Consider the following 18,561-nt stretch of genomic DNA (forward strand, 5'->3'; position numbering starts at 1 on the left):
GCCCGCTGCCTTCAGCTCGCTGGACTTCTTCGTCAACTTCACGGTGAGCAGGGTACCATGGTTGGCTATCATGCCACGATTAGCGACGAGAACCTCTTGAATGACGTCTGCATTCTCCTAGAACACTTATGCTATGGTCCGGGTGAGACCCTCGTGGCGCTTCCGTTTGCCAGAAGTCATCTTGGTCTTGGAGGGAAGGAGACCGATTCGAAACTGTCCTTCACTCCAGAAACCACCCAACGAAAAACCCTCAATCCGCATACGCTTCACAAACTCATCCACATGTTTTCTTCAGACGCTGTTGGTGGTTCCTCCTGTCAGAGCACGAGCGAACACCATCCTGGCACTGACGACCGCAATGGATCGGGTAGTACCACAACGATCGTTCCTGCACCTCCCACTGCAACAGAAATTGCTATCGTATCGAGCAGTGTCTCTCCTAGCGTACGGCTTGTGCTTCATATCAACTGGACCCCCACTCTCTTCACCTCCGATGGAAATCCTTGCTTGGAATCGGATGAAGAAGATACACCTGAAGCGGAGGATGGGTTAGACGAAATCTCGTCTTCCGAGAAAGAGGAGGAAGAAGTGTAGAAGCTAAGCAAGAGGACTAACTGCTACTGAAAGAATTGGCAAAGGTAGAAGCACCATTGAAACTTTATAAACGCGTCCGAGGTAAGACTTGTGGTGACATGAATGTGATATCCTCGAGAATTATGCCGACACTGTCAGTGTCAGGATAGATCATGCTGACAGTGTCAACATAAATACACAATTAAACATATTGTGATTTTATTGTGTAATCATCAGTTTATTCGATGATGTCGAGCTGCATGCAATGATGACCGATGGCGGAAATATTTTGCCAGAGAATGAGTTGTTGAGGTCGACAGCACCGCCGACAATGATGATCTGTACTCAGGATATTGTGGACAGAGTAACGCCGTAATGGGGTGCGGTCTGAACATACAGGAGCTCTTCCTTTTCTTTCTCCCCAAGCCATGGTGGCAGCGCAACAACAGGATGGCTGTGTGCGTGACACGAAAAGCGGACCAGTAGCGGTCGTGAGAAATCTGTCTTGCCTTTTTGACGGCAAGCCCTATATGGTTGCCGAATCGTTTTTGCAGACCGTTTCTACTCGTCGGTACCGCTTGTGCAACAACTGCGCACCATGCGTTTTCGTTACTGTGGAACTATCTAGAAGAATCGGTTGGGTTGGTACAAGGCCGTAACTTACGGCTCCAAAAGCACCCAAAGCAAATCCTTAGGGGAACGTTCAAGCTGGCCATATCTCGCGACGACCCGGGCCTTGTTGCGCTTGGGTGGATCGAGAACAAGGCCGTCTATTTTTTTGCGTATCAATTGAGCACAGCACTCACTACTGTCAACCTCCGCGAGATGAATGGATCTGTGACTACGGTGTCTTGCCAGCAGCTGGTTTGAAAGTGTCAAAAGTACATGGGCGGGGTAAATACGCATGACCAGCTTCGCCTACGATCATATTCGCTCCAGCTGAATACGCGATAGGTTCGAGTTTCGGTTATATTGACAATGATTGTTTCTAGATCGATGTTATTATCACACTGTTGTTTGTGATAGTCTCAATGTGCATTATCACTCGTCTATCTATGTATTCTAGATGTCGCTACCGTCAACACCTATATAATCCACTACTGCATTAGTGAGAAGAGGGAGAAACGCAAAATGTCCCACTACAACTTTCTTGCTGGGTTACATGAAGACCTGATTGCAAGCTGCGAGGCCGACTTCACGACGATAACGCCACGGCAGTCCGCGCGGATGGTGGCACGATCAATGGAGACCGAAGCCGACATGGCCGTGCCTCAGGAGCACGCACTCGGGCAGATCACTGATACCAGTGTCAGCAAGGAGGTAACGCGCTTGTGTCATCGGTAGTGCAGGGTATGTGCGCTGTTGGTGCGCAAGGAAGGGAGAAAGCGCCTTTGGACAACGACGTGGTACTGCCAGAAATCTTCTACGATTCGGCGAGGGCTCTATTTCTTGTGTAACAAGATAAAAGTTCACCCGTCAAACCCAGGACTTACATTCTCGCAGATTTTTCACACTGTGCGGTGCAACGGAGAGTTTGCACCCACATCATCCATGGTGCGCGATCATGTTCTACAGAAATCATCAATATCACACAGCTAGTCGTAGTGATAAATGCAGCAACTAATTTCGAGATCGTCAACCTGTTGCCGTCTTTAGGATAACCACCGCGTCCTGCTCGTCTGCCCGAGCAGTCTGCGCCTTCATGACCTCCATTCGCTCGGCGTCGGCGCCCACCATGAGCTCCTCGAAGGACTCGCTGATAGCCTTGCTTAACGCCTCCACCCCACCGCGCATCGTCACCCCATGAGACCTCTGCCCATACGACATTCGTCAGCACATGCTCTCACTACAGCAATATTTAGTTTGATTTGTGTCCTCGTGACAGCTGATCCATATTTTTGAAAACGTTGTCTGCGTGCTAATACTACCCTAACCTTTGCGGGAATAATTGTCGAGAAGCTTTGCTACCTTATCTGCATAGACTAAACACTATTAATACGCGGTTCAGTATTAATTCTGGAACCGATAGAATATTTAAACCGTCTGGGAATGTTTATTAAACCAACCATGTCAACTGCCGTCTCCGGAGGGTTAAGTCGTCAGACGAAAGATCGCCTACACCCTTATATATTACGGTGGATTGAAAGGGAACGGCTCAAAAGCGGTCATGACTGCTGCTGAAGCACCGGTACCAAGCGTGGTCAGGTCGACGAAGAAAAGCACCACAGCAATCTTTGTCTCCGGTGCCAGGTCGTTTGTGCTGCGTGCGACCCATGGAAACTGCTGGGGTTGGAGTCGTAAGAGCGAATGGTGCACAACAATTTAGAAGTCGGTGTGCTCCGATTCATTTAGAATATTTTTATAAATCAAACGTTATCTGTGAATCACACCAAATATTGTTCCGCGATCTACAGCATTTTCACGTGGAACAGAGAAGTACACATTCCGAGAATGGTACGCAGCGCCAACATGTTCCACATACTTGGTAAGTCCTCTCGTTGTAATTCAGTAAGCCTCCAGTTTTTCCCAGCCATCGAACACTTTCCATTCTAGTCCAGCGACACGCACGAGCTCGTCGGGGGGAACAATCTGGTACGCTATGTTAGCTCCAGTGACTGACATGCTTGGCCCATCGCTGCATTCAGAAGCCGACGGAGAGGAAGCGGCAGACGAGACCGCGGGTCTGCGTGTTCGTTCAACGCGCTCCCGAGATATCACTTTCCGTTTCTTTGTGTACCTTCGTCCTCCTGGGCGATTCACACGGCGTTTCACCGAAGCCCATCGCTTCTTGGACTGCATAGTAGGCTGTGAGCTCTCGTAATCGGTATCACTGCTGCTATCTCTGTAGCTCCAGTTGCTAGTAGAAGCTTCGAATGCCTTGTTTTCGGTATATTGCATGTCTTCCGTGCGTGTCGGTACAATATCTCCGCGACCCGGTCGGTGAAGCAGCTAGCGCTAGGTTGAGCCTTTGGGTTTTGAATGGGGATGGGGGAGATCACTCGTTTGGCGAGCAGGAGTGAAGGTCTCTACTTCTTACCACCTGTGGTGGTTAGAGGATACATTGTACTACTGTGGCCGTTCTATCAAGACTATGTACGAAGCCATTATCACCAATACGCGCGCAACTGTGCTCTCTATGACCACAAATTACTTGACAACTCGCTCGCGCACAGCTCGTCCAAGGGTGTCCAGTCGTTGATGAGCTTTGGCCAAAACAACACCTGTGTGTACGCACATTGACCATCTTATTTTGGGGCGTTCGGTAGATCATAGTGAATCGGGAAATGACGCGAAGTCTCTGGTGACTTGTAATTTGCAATGCCGTGGAGCTAGGCATTTTGACGCTGGTCTTAGCAACGTTGTGTGATTAGTTTTGGTGAATATGAACCACATTATGTGCAATTCGACAAGTAAGTACACAGATTTGGACGTAAAGATGTGACATCTTGTTTTTTTGTTAGCTGTACTTGACTAAAAAAAACTCAAAAACTGGACCAGTCAGTTTGGTTAGACAAAATAGAATCGTAGAATCGTATCACATAGCGTAATCAAGCCTTTTTGAAATTCAACCTCTGACTGACTCATGATATTTGGAAGGTGCCACTCATTTGTGTCTAAATCTGTAATGCTAATATATGCCGCAGGTCACCGGCATGGCGGGCCGGCGGAATGGCTGCCTGTCGAAGCCGGCAGGTTGTCGGTTTGGAAACAAGTGTGTTGCGGCGGCTGTGGTGGTCGGAGGGAGGCGGGCGATGGAGCGTGGCGGAGCGTTTGTTGCGCGGGTTCCGTGGTGTGGGTGGGTTGGTCGTAGGGCTTGTTGTTGTTTGTTTTTGTTGGTTGAGTGTTCGTGCAAGCGCCGTTGGTTTAGTGGTAAAATATCTCGTTGCCAACGAGATGCCCCGGGTTCGATTCCCGGACGGCGCATTCTCTTTGCCTTTTTGCCTCACTCGACGCTCCAGCACGCGTTCCGGCGCCTCTGCCGAGGCTCTGAGGCAACGACCTGTCCGCTGCGCTGCTCCCTCGGCCGGTGTCGACGTCGTATATGCCGCAGGTCACCGGCATGGCGGGCCGGCGGAATGGCTGCCTGTCGAAGCCGGCAGGTTGTCGGTTTGGAAACAAGTGTGTTGCGGCGGCTGTGGTGGTCGGAGGGAGGCAGGCGATGGAGCGTGGCGGAGCGTTTGTTGCGCGGGTTTCGTGGTGTGGGTGGGTTGGTCGTAGGGCTTGTTGTTGTTTGTTTTTGTTGGTTGAGTGTTCGTGCAAGCGCCGTTGGTTTAGTGGTAAAATATCTCGTTGCCAACGAGATGCCCCGGGTTCGATTCCCGGACGGCGCATTCTCTTTGCCTTTTTGCCTCACTCGACGCTCCAGCACGCGTTCCGGCGCCTCTGCCGAGGCTCTGAGGCAACGACCTGTCCGCTGCGCTGCTCCCTCGGCCGGTGTCGACGTCGTATATGCCGCAGGTCACCGGCATGGCGGGCCGGCGGAATGGCTGCCTGTCGAAGCCGGCAGGTTGTCGGTTTGGAAACAAGTGTGTTGCGGCGGCTGTGGTGGTCGGAGGGATGCGGGCGATGGAGCGTGGCGGAGCGTTTGTTGCGCGGGTTTCGTGGTGTGGGTGGGTTGGTCGTAGGGCTTGTTGTTGTTTGTTTTTGTTGGTTGAGTGTTCGTGCAAGCGCCGTTGGTTTAGTGGTAAAATATCTCGTTGCCAACGAGATGCCCCGGGTTCGATTCCCGGACGGCGCATTCTCTTTGCCTTTTTGCCTCACTCGACGCTCCAGCACGCGTTCCGGCGCCTCTGCCGAGGCTCTGAGGCAACGACCTGTCCGCTGCGCTGCTCCCTCGGCCGGTGTCGACGTCGTATATGCCGCAGGTCACCGGCATGGCGGGCCGGCGGAATGGCTGCCTGTCGAAGCCGGCAGGTTGTCGGTTTGGAAACAAGTGTGTTGCGGCGGCTGTGGTGGTCGGAGGGATGCGGGCGATGGAGCGTGGCGGAGCGTTTGTTGCGCGGGTTTCGTGGTGTGGGTGGGTTGGTCGTAGGGCTTGTTGTTGTTTGTTTTGTTGGTTGAGTGTTCGTGCAAGCGCCGTTGGTTTAGTGGTAAAATATCTCGTTGCCAACGAGATGCCCCGGGTTCGATTCCCGGACGGCGCATTCTCTTTGCCTTTTTGCCTCACTCGACGCTCCAGCACGCGTTCCGGCGCCTCTGCCGAGGCTCTGAGGCAGCGACCTGTCCGCTGCGCTGCTCCCTCGGCCGGTGTCGACGTCGTATATGCCGCAGGTCACCGGCATGGCGGGCCGGCGGAATGGCTGCCTGTCGAAGCCGGCAGGTTGTCGGTTTGGAAACAAGTGTGTTGCGGCGGCTGTGGTGGTCGGAGGGAGGCAGGCGATGGAGCGTGGCGGAGCGTTTGTTGCGCGGGTTTCGTGGTGTGGGTGGGTTGGTCGTAGGGCTTGTTGTTGTTTGTTTTTGTTGGTTGAGTGTTCGTGCAAGCGCCGTTGGTTTAGTGGTAAAATATCTCGTTGCCAACGAGATGCCCCGGGTTCGATTCCCGGACGGCGCATTCTCTTTGCCTTTTTGCCTCACTCGACGCTCCAGCACGCGTTCCGGCGCCTCTGCCGAGGCTCTGTGGCAGCGACCTGTCCGCTGCGCTGCTCCCTCGGCCGGTGTCGACGTCGTATATGCCGCAGGTCACCGGCATGGCGGGCCGGCGGAATGGCTGCCTGTCGAAGCCGGCAGGTTGTCGGTTTGGAAACAAGTGTGTTGCGGCGGCTGTGGTGGTCGGAGGGAGGCAGGCGATGGAGCGTGGCGGAGCGTTTGTTGCGCGGGTTTCGTGGTGTGGGTGGGTTGGTCGTAGGGCTTGTTGTTGTTTGTTTTTGTTGGTTGAGTGTTCGTGCAAGCGCCGTTGGTTTAGTGGTAAAATATCTCGTTGCCAACGAGATGCCCCGGGTTCGATTCCCGGACGGCGCATTCTCTTTGCCTTTTTGCCTCACTCGACGCTCCAGCACGCGTTCCGGCGCCTCTGCCGAGGCTCTGAGGCAACGACCTGTCCGCTGCACTGCTCCCTCGGCCGGTGTCGACGTCGTATATGCTGCAGGTCACCGGCATGGCGGGCCGGCGGAATGGCTGCCTGTCGAAGCCGGCAGGTTGTCGGTTTGGAAACAAGTGTGTTGCGGCGGCTGTGGTGGTCGGAGGGAGGCAGGCGATGGAGCGTGGCGGAGCGTTTGTTGCGCGGGTTTCGCGGTGTGGGTGGGTTGGTCGTAGGGCTTGTTGTCGTTTGTTTTTGTTGGTTGAGTGTTCGTGCAAGCGCCGTTGGTTTAGTGGTAAAATATCTCGTTGCCAACGAGATGCCCCGGGTTCGATTCCCGGACGGCGCATTCTCTTTGCCTTTTTGCCTCACTCGACGCTCCAGCACGCGTTCCGGCGCCTCTGCCGAGGCTCTGTGGCAGCGACCTGTCCGCTGCGCTGCTCCCTCGGCCGGTGTCGACGTCGTATATGCCGCAGGTCACCGGCATGGCGGGCCGGCGGAATGGCTGCCTGTCGAAGCCGGAGGTTGTCGGTTTGGAAACAAGTGTGTTGCGGCGGCTGTGGTGGTCGGAGGAGGCAGGCGATGGAGCGTGGCGGAGCGTTTGTTGCGCGGGTTTCGTGGTGTGGGTGGGTTGGTCGTAGGGCTTGTTGTTGTTTGTTTTGTTGGTTGAGTGTTCGTGCAAGCGCCGTTGGTTTAGTGGTAAAATATCTCGTTGCCAACGAGATGCCCCGGTTCGATTCCCGGACGGCGCATTCTCTTTGCCTTTTGCCTCACTCGACGCTCCAGCACGCGTTCCGGCGCCTCTGCCGAGGCTCTGTGGCAACGACCTGTCCGCTGCGCTGCTCCCTCGGCCGGTGTCGACGTCGTATATGCCGCAGGTCACCGGCATGGCGGGCCGGCGGAATGGCTGCCTGTCGAAGCCGGCAGGTTGTCGGTTTGGAAACAAGTGTGTTGCGGCGGCTGTGGTGGTCGGAGGGAGGCAGGCGATGGAGCGTGGCGGAGCGTTTGTTGCGCGGGTTTCGCGGTGTGGGTGGGTTGGTCGTAGGGCTTGTTGTCGTTTGTTTTTGTTGGTTGAGTGTTCGTGCAAGCGCCGTTGGTTTAGTGGTAAAATATCTCGTTGCCAACGAGATGCCCTTCGATTCCCGGACGGCGCATTCTCTTTGCCTTTTGCCTCACTCGACGCTCCAGCACGCGTTCCGGCGCCTCTGCCGAGGCTCTGTGGCAGCGACCTGTCCGCTGCGCTGCTCCCTCGGCCGGTGTCGACGTCGTATATGCCGCAGGTCACCGGCATGGCGGGCCGGCGGAATGGCTGCCTGTCGAAGCCGGCAGGTTGTCGGTTTGGAAACAAGTGTGTTGCGGCGGCTGTGGTGGTCGGAGGGAGGCAGGCGATGGAGCGTGGCGGAGCGTTTGTTGCGCGGGTTTCGTGGTGTGGGTGGGTTGGTCGTAGGGCTTGTTGTTGTTTGTTTTTGTTGGTTGAGTGTTCGTGCAAGCGCCGTTGGTTTAGTGGTAAAATATCTCGTTGCCAACGAGATGCCCCGGTTCGATTCCCGGACGGCGCATTCTCTTTGCCTTTTTGCCTCACTCGACGCTCCAGCACGCGTTCCGGCGCCTCTGCCGAGGCTGTGTGGCAGCGACCTGTCCGCTGCGCTGCTCCCTCGGCCGGTGTCGACGTCGTATATGCCGCAGGTCACCGGCATGGCGGGCCGGCGGAATGGCTGCCTGTCGAAGCCGGGAGGTTGTCGGTTTGGAAACAAGTGTGTTGCGGCGGCTGTGGTGGTCGGAGGGAGGCAGGCGATGGAGCGTGGCGGAGCGTTTGTTGCGCGGGTTTCGTGGTGTGGGTGGGTTGGTCGTAGGGCTTGTTGTTGTTTGTTTTTGTTGGTTGAGTGTTCGTGCAAGCGCCGTTGGTTTAGTGGTAAAATATCTCGTTGCCAACGAGATGCCCCGGGAGTTCGATTCCCGGACGGCGCATTCTCTTTGCCTTTTTGCCTCACTCGACGCTCCAGCACGCGTTCCGGCGCCTCTGCCGAGGCTGTGTGGCAGCGACCTGTCCGCTGCGCTGCTCCCTCGGCCGGTGTCGACGTCGTATATGCCGCAGGTCACCGGCATGGCGGGCCGGCGGAATGGCTGCCTGTCGAAGCCGGAGGTTGTCGGTTTGGAAACAAGTGTGTTGCGGCGGCTGTGGTGGTCGGAGGGAGGCAGGCGATGGAGCGTGGCGGAGCGTTTGTTGCGCGGGTTTCGTGGTGTGGGTGGGTTGGTCGTAGGGCTTGTTGTTGTTTGTTTTTGTTGGTTGAGTGTTCGTGCAAGCGCCGTTGGTTTAGTGGTAAAATATCTCGTTGCCAACGAGATGCCCCGGTTCGATTCCCGGACGGCGCATTCTCTTTGCCTTTTGCCTCACTCGACGCTCCAGCACGCGTTCCGGCGCCTCTGCCGAGGCTCTGAGGCAACGACCTGTCCGCTGCGCTGCTCCCTCGGCCGGTGTCGACGTCGTATATGCCGCAGGTCACCGGCATGGCGGGCCGGCGGAATGGCTGCCTGTCGAAGCCGGGAGGTTGTCGGTTTGGAAACAAGTGTGTTGCGGCGGCTGTGGTGGTCGGAGGGAGGCAGGCGATGGAGCGTGGCGGAGCGTTTGTTGCGCGGGTTTCGTGGTGTGGGTGGGTTGGTCGTAGGGCTTGTTGTTGTTTGTTTTTGTTGGTTGAGTGTTCGTGCAAGCGCCGTTGGTTTAGTGGTAAAATATCTCGTTGCCAACGAGATGCCCCGGGTTCGATTCCCGGACGGCGCATTCTCTTTGCCTTTTTGCCTCACTCGACGCTCCAGCACGCGTTCCGGCGCCTCTGCCGAGGCTGTGTGGCAACGACCTGTCCGCTGCGCTGCTCCCTCGGCCGGTGTCGACGTCGTATATGCCGCAGGTCACCGGCATGGCGGGCCGGCGGAATGGCTGCCTGTCGAAGCCGGCAGGTTGTCGGTTTGGAAACAAGTGTGTTGCGGCGGCTGTGGTGGTCGGAGGATGCGGGCGATGGAGCGTGGCGGAGCGTTTGTTGCGCGGGTTCCGTGGTGTGGGTGGGTTGGTCGTAGGGCTTGTTGTTGTTTGTTTTTGTTGGTTGAGTGTTCGTGCAAGCGCCGTTGGTTTAGTGGTAAAATATCTCGTTGCCAACGAGATGCCCCGGGTTCGATTCCCGGACGGCGCATTCTCTTTGCCTTTTTGCCTCACTCGACGCTCCAGCACGCGTTCCGGCGCCTCTGCCGAGGCTCTGAGGCAACGACCTGTCCGCTGCGCTGCTCCCTCGGCCGGTGTCGACGTCGTATATGCCGCAGGTCACCGGCATGGCGGGCCGGCGGAATGGCTGCCTGTCGAAGCCGGCAGGTTGTCGGTTTGGAAACAAGTGTGTTGCGGCGGCTGTGGTGGTCGGAGGGATGCAGGCGATGGAGCGTGGCGGAGCGTTTGTTGCGCGGGTTCCGTGGTGTGGGTGGGTTGGTCGTAGGGCTTGTTGTTGTTTGTTTTTGTTGGTTGAGTGTTCGTGCAAGCGCCGTTGGTTTAGTGGTAAAATATCTCGTTGCCAACGAGATGCCCCGGGTTCGATTCCCGGACGGCGCATTCTCTTTGCCTTTTTGCCTCACTCGACGCTCCAGCACGCGTTCCGGCGCCTCTGCCGAGGCTCTGAGGCAACGACCTGTCCGCTGCGCTGCTCCCTCGGCCGGTGTCGACGTCGTATATGCCGCAGGTCACCGGCATGGCGGGCCGGCGGAATGGCTGCCTGTCGAAGCCGGCAGGTTGTCGGTTTGGAAACAAGTGTGTTGCGGCGGCTGTGGTGGTCGGAGGGAGCGGGCGATGGAGCGTGGCGGAGCGTTTGTTGCGCGGGTTCCGTGGTGTGGGTGGGTTGGTCGTAGGGCTTGTTGTTGTTTGTTTTGTTGGTTGAGTGTTCGTGCAAGCGCCGTTGGTTTAGTGGTAAAATATCTCGTTGCCAACGAGATGCCCCGGTTCGATTCCCGGACGGCGCATTCTCTTTGCCTTTTTGCCTCACTCGACGCTCCAGCACGCGTTCCGGCGCCTCTGCCGAGGCTCTGAGGCAACGACCTGTCCGCTGCGCTGCTCCCTCGGCCGGTGTCGACGTCGTATATGCCGCAGGTCACCGGCATGGCGGGCCGGCGGAATGGCTGCCTGTCGAAGCCGGGAGGTTGTCGGTTTGGAAACAAGTGTGTTGCGGCGGCTGTGGTGGTCGGAGGGATGCGGGCGATGGAGCGTGGCGGAGCGTTTGTTGCGCGGGTTCCGTGGTGTGGGTGGGTTGGTCGTAGGGCTTGTTGTTGTTTGTTTTGTTGGTTGAGTGTTCGTGCAAGCGCCGTTGGTTTAGTGGTAAAATATCTCGTTGCCAACGAGATGCCCCGGTTCGATTCCCGGACGGCGCATTCTCTTTGCCTTTTGCCTCACTCGACGCTCCAGCACGCGTTCCGGCGCCTCTGCCGAGGCTGTGTGGCAACGACCTGTCCGCTGCGCTGCTCCCTCGGCCGGTGTCGACGTCGTATATGCCGCAGGTCACCGGCATGGCGGGCCGGCGGAATGGCTGCCTGTCGAAGCCGGCAGGTTGTCGGTTTGGAAACAAGTGTGTTGCGGCGGCTGTGGTGGTCGGAGGGATGCGGGCGATGGAGCGTGGCGGAGCGTTTGTTGCGCGGGTTCCGTGGTGTGGGTGGGTTGGTCGTAGGGCTTGTTGTTGTTTGTTTTTGTTGGTTGAGTGTTCGTGCAAGCGCCGTTGGTTTAGTGGTAAAATATCTCGTTGCCAACGAGATGCCCCGGTTCGATTCCCGGACGGCGCATTCTCTTTGCCTTTTTGCCTCACTCGACGCTCCAGCACGCGTTCCGGCGCCTCTGCCGAGGCTCTGAGGCAACGACCTGTCCGCTGCGCTGCTCCCTCGGCCGGTGTCGACGTCGTATATGCCGCAGGTCACCGGCATGGCGGGCCGGCGGAATGGCTGCCTGTCGAAGCCGGGAGGTTGTCGGTTTGGAAACAAGTGTGTTGCGGCGGCTGTGGTGGTCGGAGGGATGCGGGCGATGGAGCGTGGCGGAGCGTTTGTTGCGCGGGTTCCGTGGTGTGGGTGGGTTGGTCGTAGGGCTTGTTGTTGTTTGTTTTGTTGGTTGAGTGTTCGTGCAAGCGCCGTTGGTTTAGTGGTAAAATATCTCGTTGCCAACGAGATGCCCCGGGTTCGATTCCCGGACGGCGCATTCTCTTTGCCTTTTTGCCTCACTCGACGCTCCAGCACGCGTTCCGGCGCCTCTGCCGAGGCTCTGAGGCAACGACCTGTCCGCTGCGCTGCTCCCTCGGCCGGTGTCGACGTCGTATATGCCGCAGGTCACCGGCATGGCGGGCCGGCGGAATGGCTGCCTGTCGAAGCCGGCAGGTTGTCGGTTTGGAAACAAGTGTGTTGCGGCGGCTGTGGTGGTCGGAGGGATGCGGGCGATGGAGCGTGGCGGAGCGTTTGTTGCGCGGGTTCCGTGGTGTGGGTGGGTTGGTCGTAGGGCTTGTTGTTGTTTGTTTTGTTGGTTGAGTGTTCGTGCAAGCGCCGTTGGTTTAGTGGTAAAATATCTCGTTGCCAACGAGATGCCCTGGTTCGATTCCCGGACGGCGCATTCTCTTTGCCTTTTTGCCTCACTCGACGCTCCAGCACGCGTTCCGGCGCCTCTGCCGAGGCTGTGTGGCAGCGACCTGTCCGCTGCGCTGCTCCCTCGGCCGGTGTCGACGTCGTATATGCCGCAGGTCACCGGCATGGCGGGCCGGCGGAATGGCTGCCTGTCGAAGCCGGCAGGTTGTCGGTTTGGAAACAAGTGTGTTGCGGCGGCTGTGGTGGTCGGAGGGATGCGGGCGATGGAGCGTGGCGGAGCGTTTGTTGCGCGGGTTTCGTGGTGTGGGTGGGTTGGTCGTAGGGCTTGTTGTTGTTTGTTTTTGTTGGTTGAGTGTTCGTGCAAGCGCCGTTGGTTTAGTGGTAAAATATCTCGTTGCCAACGAGATGCCCCGGGTTCGATTCCCGGACGGCGCATTCTCTTTGCCTTTTTGCCTCACTCGACGCTCCAGCACGCGTTCCGGCGCCTCTGCCGAGGCTCTGAGGCAACGACCTGTCCGCTGCGCTGCTCCCTCGGCCGGTGTCGACGTCGTATATGCCGCAGGTCACCGGCATGGCGGGCCGGCGGAATGGCTGCCTGTCGAAGCCGGCAGGTTGTCGGTTTGGAAACAAGTGTGTTGCGGCGGCTGTGGTGGTCGGAGGATGCGGGCGATGGAGCGTGGCGGAGCGTTTGTTGCGCAGGTTCCGTGGTGTGGGTGGGTTGGTCGTAGGGCTTGTTGTTGTTTGTTTTGTTGGTTGAGTGTTCGTGCAAGCGCCGTTGGTTTAGTGGTAAAATATCTCGTTGCCAACGAGATGCCCCGGGTTCGATTCCCGGACGGCGCATTCTCTTTGCCTTTTTGCCTCACTCGACGCTCCAGCACGCGTTCCGGCGCCTCTGCCGAGGCTGTGTGGCAACGACCTGTCCGCTGCGCTGCTCCTCGGCCGGTGTCGACGTCGTATATGCCGCAGGTCACCGGCATGGCGGGCCGGCGGAATGGCTGCCTGTCGAAGCCGGGAGGTTGTCGGTTTGGAAACAAGTGTGTTGCGGCGGCTGTGGTGGTCGGAGGGATGCGGGCGATGGAGCGTGGCGGAGCGTTTGTTGCGCGGGTTCCGTGGTGTGGGTGGGTTGGTCGTAGGGCTTGTTGTTGTTTGTTTTGTTGGTTGAGTGTTCGTGCAAGCGCCGTTGGTTTAGTGGTAAAATATCTCGTTGCCAACGAGATGCCCCGGGTTCGATTCCCGGACGGCGCATTCTCTTTGCCTTTTTGCCTCACTCGACGCTCCAGCACGCGTTCCGGCGCCTCTGCCGAGGCTCTGAGGCAACGACCTGTCCGCTGCGCTGCTCCCTCGGCCGGTGTCGACGTCGTATATGCCGCAGGTCACCGGCATGGCGGGCCGGCGGAATGGCTGCCTGTCGAAGCCGGCAGGTTGTCGGTTTGGAAACAAGTGTGTTGCGGCGGCTGTGGTGGTCGGAGGGAGGCGGGCGATGGAGCGTGGCGGAGCGTTTGTTGCGCGGGTTCCGTGGTGTGGGTGGGTTGGTCGTAGGGCTTGTTGTTGTTTGTTTTTGTTGGTTGAGTGTTCGTGCAAGCGCCGTTGGTTTAGTGGTAAAATATCTCGTTGCCAACGAGATGCCCCGGGTTCGATTCCCGGACGGCGCATTCTCTTTGCCTTTTTGCCTCACTCGACGCTCCAGCACGCGTTCCGGCGCCTCTGCCGAGGCTGTGTGGCAACGACCTGTCCGCTGCGCTGCTCCCTCGGCCGGTGTCGACGTCGTATATGCCGCAGGTCACCGGCATGGCGGGCCGGCAGATAGCTGCCTGTCGAAGCCGGGAGGTTGTCGGTTTGAAACAAGTGTGTTGCGGCGGCTGTGGTGGTCGGAGGATGGCGGGCGGGCGTGCGCGTTTGGTTTCGTGGTGTGTTGGTTGGTCGTTGTTGTCGTTTTGTTGGGTTGAATTCGACGCTCCAGCACGCCTCTGCCGAGGCTGTGGCAGCGACCTGTCCGCTGCGCTGCTCCCTCGGCCGGTGTCGACGTCGTATATGCCGCAGGTCACCGGCATGGCGGGCCGGCGGAATGGCTGCCTGTCGAAGCCGGGAGGTTGTCGGTTTGGAAACAAGTGTGTTGCGGCGGCTGTGGTGGTCGGAGGGATGCGGGCGATGGAGCGTGGCGGAGCGTTTGTTGCGCGGGTTCCGTGGTGTGGGTGGGTTGGTCGTAGGGCTTGTTGTTGTTTGTTTTTGTTGGTTGAGTGTTCGTGCAAGCGCCGTTGGTTTAGTGGTAAAATATCTCGTTGCCAACGAGATGCCCCGGGTTCGATTCCCGGACGGCGCATTCTCTTTGCCTTTTTGCCTCACTCGACGCTCCAGCACGCGTTCCGGCGCCTCTGCCGAGGCTGTGTGGCAGCGACCTGTCCGCTGCGCTGCTCCCTCGGCCGGTGTCGACGTCGTATATGCCGCAGGTCACCGGCATGGCGGGCCGGCGGAATGGCTGCCTGTCGAAGCCGGCAGGTTGTCGGTTTAGAAACAAGTGTGTTGCGGCGGCTGTGGTGGTGGGAGGTGTAATGGGCCCTCTATTTACATTAGTAGCTAGACATCTTTCCGATATTGCATAAGTAGGCATGGTCGGCACACGACTAGCGTGTGCTGACCCGTCATCCTCTGATTGGCTGAGAGGTGGGGAAGCCAGTCCCCATCTTCAGCCAATCAGCTGTCGACCTTTGTTTGAGTGGTTTACATTATTCCTAAGGGCTAGCGCCCCGGTCTAATAATAAATCAGAGTTGAATTTACATCGGACTTAATACTTAGTTCTCAGTCTTACTGAGAACAAGACGCTTCCTCAACACCTAGGTGTAAGCCAGTAACGGGCATACACCGGGCCCGTTACACCTGGTAGCACTTTGTAGTCCTTCCCATGACCAAGTTCGAGATGAGTGAGAACCAGCCCGCCGGTCCTCCAGCCATGACGCTGGAGCACGCAGCCTTCCCCCACCTCACGTCCATCGAGTGGCAGGCGCTCCACCGCCTTGCGGCGGTGTCAGGAGAAGTGGTCGTCACGTCGCTGCTGAGCTCAGCGATCCCCGACCAGCAGCGCCAAGCCATCCAAAAGTTCATGGTCCGCGAGCTCGCCGAAGCAAAGCGGCGAGTATCAACTCCCTCGCAACCTCACGGAACGACGCCGTGAAGATGGAGACCTCTTCATATTCTGGGACGGGCCCAGATCGTCTTCCTCTGAACCGCTGGTTCAGAGAGATTGATATCGCAATCGCCTCGAGGTTAATCGAGGCACCGTCGGCCAAAGTGAATTTCCTACTATCCCGCCTCTCCGGCAAGGCCAAGGAATGGGCCCTCGGCAAGCTCGTCGTCGACCAACACGCGTTCCCGACTCTGGACACACTCCAGAGTGACCTTCGTCTCGCATTTGAACCACCACAAGACGAGTCACGCGTTCGAACGACGTTCTTCGCCCTCAAGCAAGGCAAAATGTCCATGCGCGGCTATGTCCAGAAGACGCGCCATCTCGCTTCTTGCATCGTCACGAAGCCGATCGACACGGCATCCCAGGTCCATGTCTTCGTATCCGGGATGCGCGAAGGGATGACGCGATATTGTCTTACGCGGGCCGAACCCGCGACACTGGAAGAAGCTTTCGCCCTCGCGTTACGCGAGGACTACGTGGTGACATCGTCGTATGCAAGGACAACCCCCACAGAGACTAGTCAGCCGGGTCCTGAACCCATGGAGATCGACGCCGTTGAGGCGTCGCAGCGTCAGCAGTGGCCGTCCTCGAGGCGAGGACGAAGCAGCCGAGACGACCGTCCGATGGTTTGCTTCCGGTGCCGGAAGCCTGGACATCGCGCGGCGGTGTGCCGCGCGCCGGCTCCCGTCATTACCTACGTGGAACATTCCACGTCCGGCGAGGCAACCCCGGCCGCACAACCAAAAAACGGTCGGGACCAGTAGGGGCGGGGTGCCCTACTGGTTGGAACGGAGGTCCGGGTCCACCGGTGGCAGACCGACCTCCTAGCCCCCCGTGCTTCACGCACACTTCAATGCCACCACTGCCAGCGGCGACTCGAGACTGATCATCGTCAGTCTGTTTGTCGCCGGCGCCCGGCGACCTCTCCGCGCACTCCTGGATTCAGGCGCGACGAACAACTTCTTCCGCGCGTCGTGCCTGTCGGTGCTCCCCGATAGTGTTCGCGTCCGGAATGGTCCGGGCGAACAGGTAATCAAGCTTGCTGCCGGAAAGGCTCGCCGCGTTGCGCGGCGCGAGGTCTCGATGCCGTTCACGTTCGACAGCTTTCACAGCAACGACGACTTTCTTGTGATCGAGATGAATTACGCGTTTGACTGTATCCTGTGCATCCCATGGTTGACCCGGTACCAGCCCCAGATCGACTGGCTGGCTCGTTCAGTCAAGCGTCCCCAAGACTTCGACGTGAGCGAGGTATTCACACATCTCGTGGTTGCACCAAGAGATTGGCCCCTCGTCACAGTCGTGGATGGGGAGTCCACGACGCGTATTGTGCACAGAGTGAGTGATGGCCCTCTCGGCACGACCTGCTCAGTGCTGTTGACTGGCGAAGACGAGAAAGAACACGCGCGGGAGGGCGCGCGTGAGAGACAAGCAAGCGAGCATCCGCGCTTCTCGCGGATGAAGAACGAGGCGGTCGAGCAGTCGCTCCCGCGTACTACCGAGGCGGTTGAGCAGCGGATCCCGCACGACGATTCCGCGGTTGGTCCGCAGTTACCTCCGCGCACGACCGGCGCGGTCGAGGACGAGCTCTCGCGCCTAGAGGAGGGTGCATCATCGTCCAGCGGGAGTGACACCTCAGTCTCGAGCAGGGGCTCGAGACGCACAAAGACCTCCCGCAGGTCGCGGCGACGATTGAAGCCTCGCCGGAGTTTCGCTGACCCACCTCCAGGACCGACTGAATCGGTCTGCGCAATCGAGTATGCGGACGGTGCTCCCAGCCAGACGCGCGTCATCGAAGTCGCGAGCCCACCTCGCGACGCCAAGTCCATCACCAGCCTCCCAGGTCTCTCCTGGAAGAAGTTCCTCCGAGACCTTAAGGCCGGGGACATCGAGCAAGTCTGTCTGATCACCGACGCTAACTCGGTGCCTCACGAGATTAACTCTATTGAGTTCGACGACGCGTCGTCAAGACCTAAGAGCGCTGAACCAAAGTCAGCGCGCGAGGAGCGCTTCGCCGCGCAGTCTTGGGAAACGCTGAAGGCGTCTGGTAACCCGGTCTACGAGACAGCCCGCGAGTTTGCCGACGTCTTCCCAGACAAGGTCCGTGCGGCTCTGCCAGCGGATCGTGGCGTTCGCCACGAGATAGACCTCGCACCCGGTGCGAAGTATTGTGTGACACGGCAGTGGCCACTGCCGCGCGATCAAGTCAAGGCCATCGACGACTTCTTCGAAGGTCGCCGGCAAGCCGGTCTCGTCCGCGAGAGTATCTCCCCACATTCGAGTCCGACATTCTGTGTGAAGAAGGCCACGGGTGGTTGGCGCATCGTCCACGCTTTCAACAAGCTCAACGACGCCACCATCCCAGCACAGACCCCGATCCCCCGCAAGGACATGATACTGGATTCCATGTCGGGTAGTGTCATCTTCAGTGCCATCGACCTGACCGATGGCTTTTATCAGATACTGATGCGCGAGAGTGACATCCCTCTCACGGCCGTCAGTACTCCCAGCGGAATGCTCTGGGAGTGGCTCGTCATGCCCCAAGGTCTGAAGAACGCACCCGCCAAGTTCAATCGCATGGTTTCCCATGTGCTTCGCCCACTCCGCGACTTCGCGCCGAGTTACTTCGACGATATCTTCGTCCACAGTAGCGCTAAGGATGGTCTCAGCGCGCTCGAAGTCTATATCCGGCACTTGAGGCAAGTCTTTCAAGTGATGAGAGAGAACAAACAGTACGCCAACCTCAAGAAGTGTGTATTTTGTGCACCGGAGATTCCGGTGCTCGGCTGTTACGTGAGCAAGAAGGGAGTACGAGCTGACCCGGAGAAGATTTCGTCCATTTGCTCATGGCCTACGCCCACAAGTCCCACTGAGCTCCGTCAGTGGCTGGGTCTCGCAAACTATCTGCACAAATACACGAAAGACTACACCGGACTGATCCAGCCTCTATCATCCCTGTTGAAGAAAGACGCCACGTGGTCTTGGCGTCCCGAGCACCAAGCCGCATTCGACTCGGTGAAGAAGAGCTTGGCGTCTGCGCCAATACTAATGCTCCCGGACGATTCAAAGCCTTTCCACGTTGTGTGTGACGCTAGCGATTTCGATATCGGGTGCGCGCTCATGCAGTTCGACAATGAAGGTCATGAGAGAGTCGTGAGTTGCCAGTCACGACAGATGAAGCCGGCTGAGCGCAACTAC

At 58.1% G+C, this 18,561-nt stretch overlaps 1 protein-coding gene across 1 annotated transcript; it reads right to left on the reverse strand.

The window, feature by feature from the left end:
• Positions 1 to 2,208: 2,208 nt before the first annotated feature.
• IUM83_06525 (Isopentenyl-diphosphate delta-isomerase) lies at positions 2,209 to 3,355 on the reverse strand (the record flags this gene model as incomplete). Its single annotated transcript, XM_067930745.1, has 2 exons — positions 2,209 to 2,385; positions 3,311 to 3,355. 2 exons carry the CDS (start codon positions 3,353 to 3,355, stop codon positions 2,209 to 2,211), a joined length of 222 nt encoding a protein of 73 aa, XP_067789764.1.
• Between the last annotated feature and the right edge of the window lie 15,206 nt (positions 3,356 to 18,561).

Source organism: Phytophthora cinnamomi, assembly GCF_018691715.1.
Source record: "Phytophthora cinnamomi strain GKB4 chromosome Unknown Contig50, whole genome shotgun sequence".
NCBI classification, from domain to species: Eukaryota; Oomycota; class Peronosporomycetes; order Peronosporales; family Peronosporaceae; genus Phytophthora; species Phytophthora cinnamomi.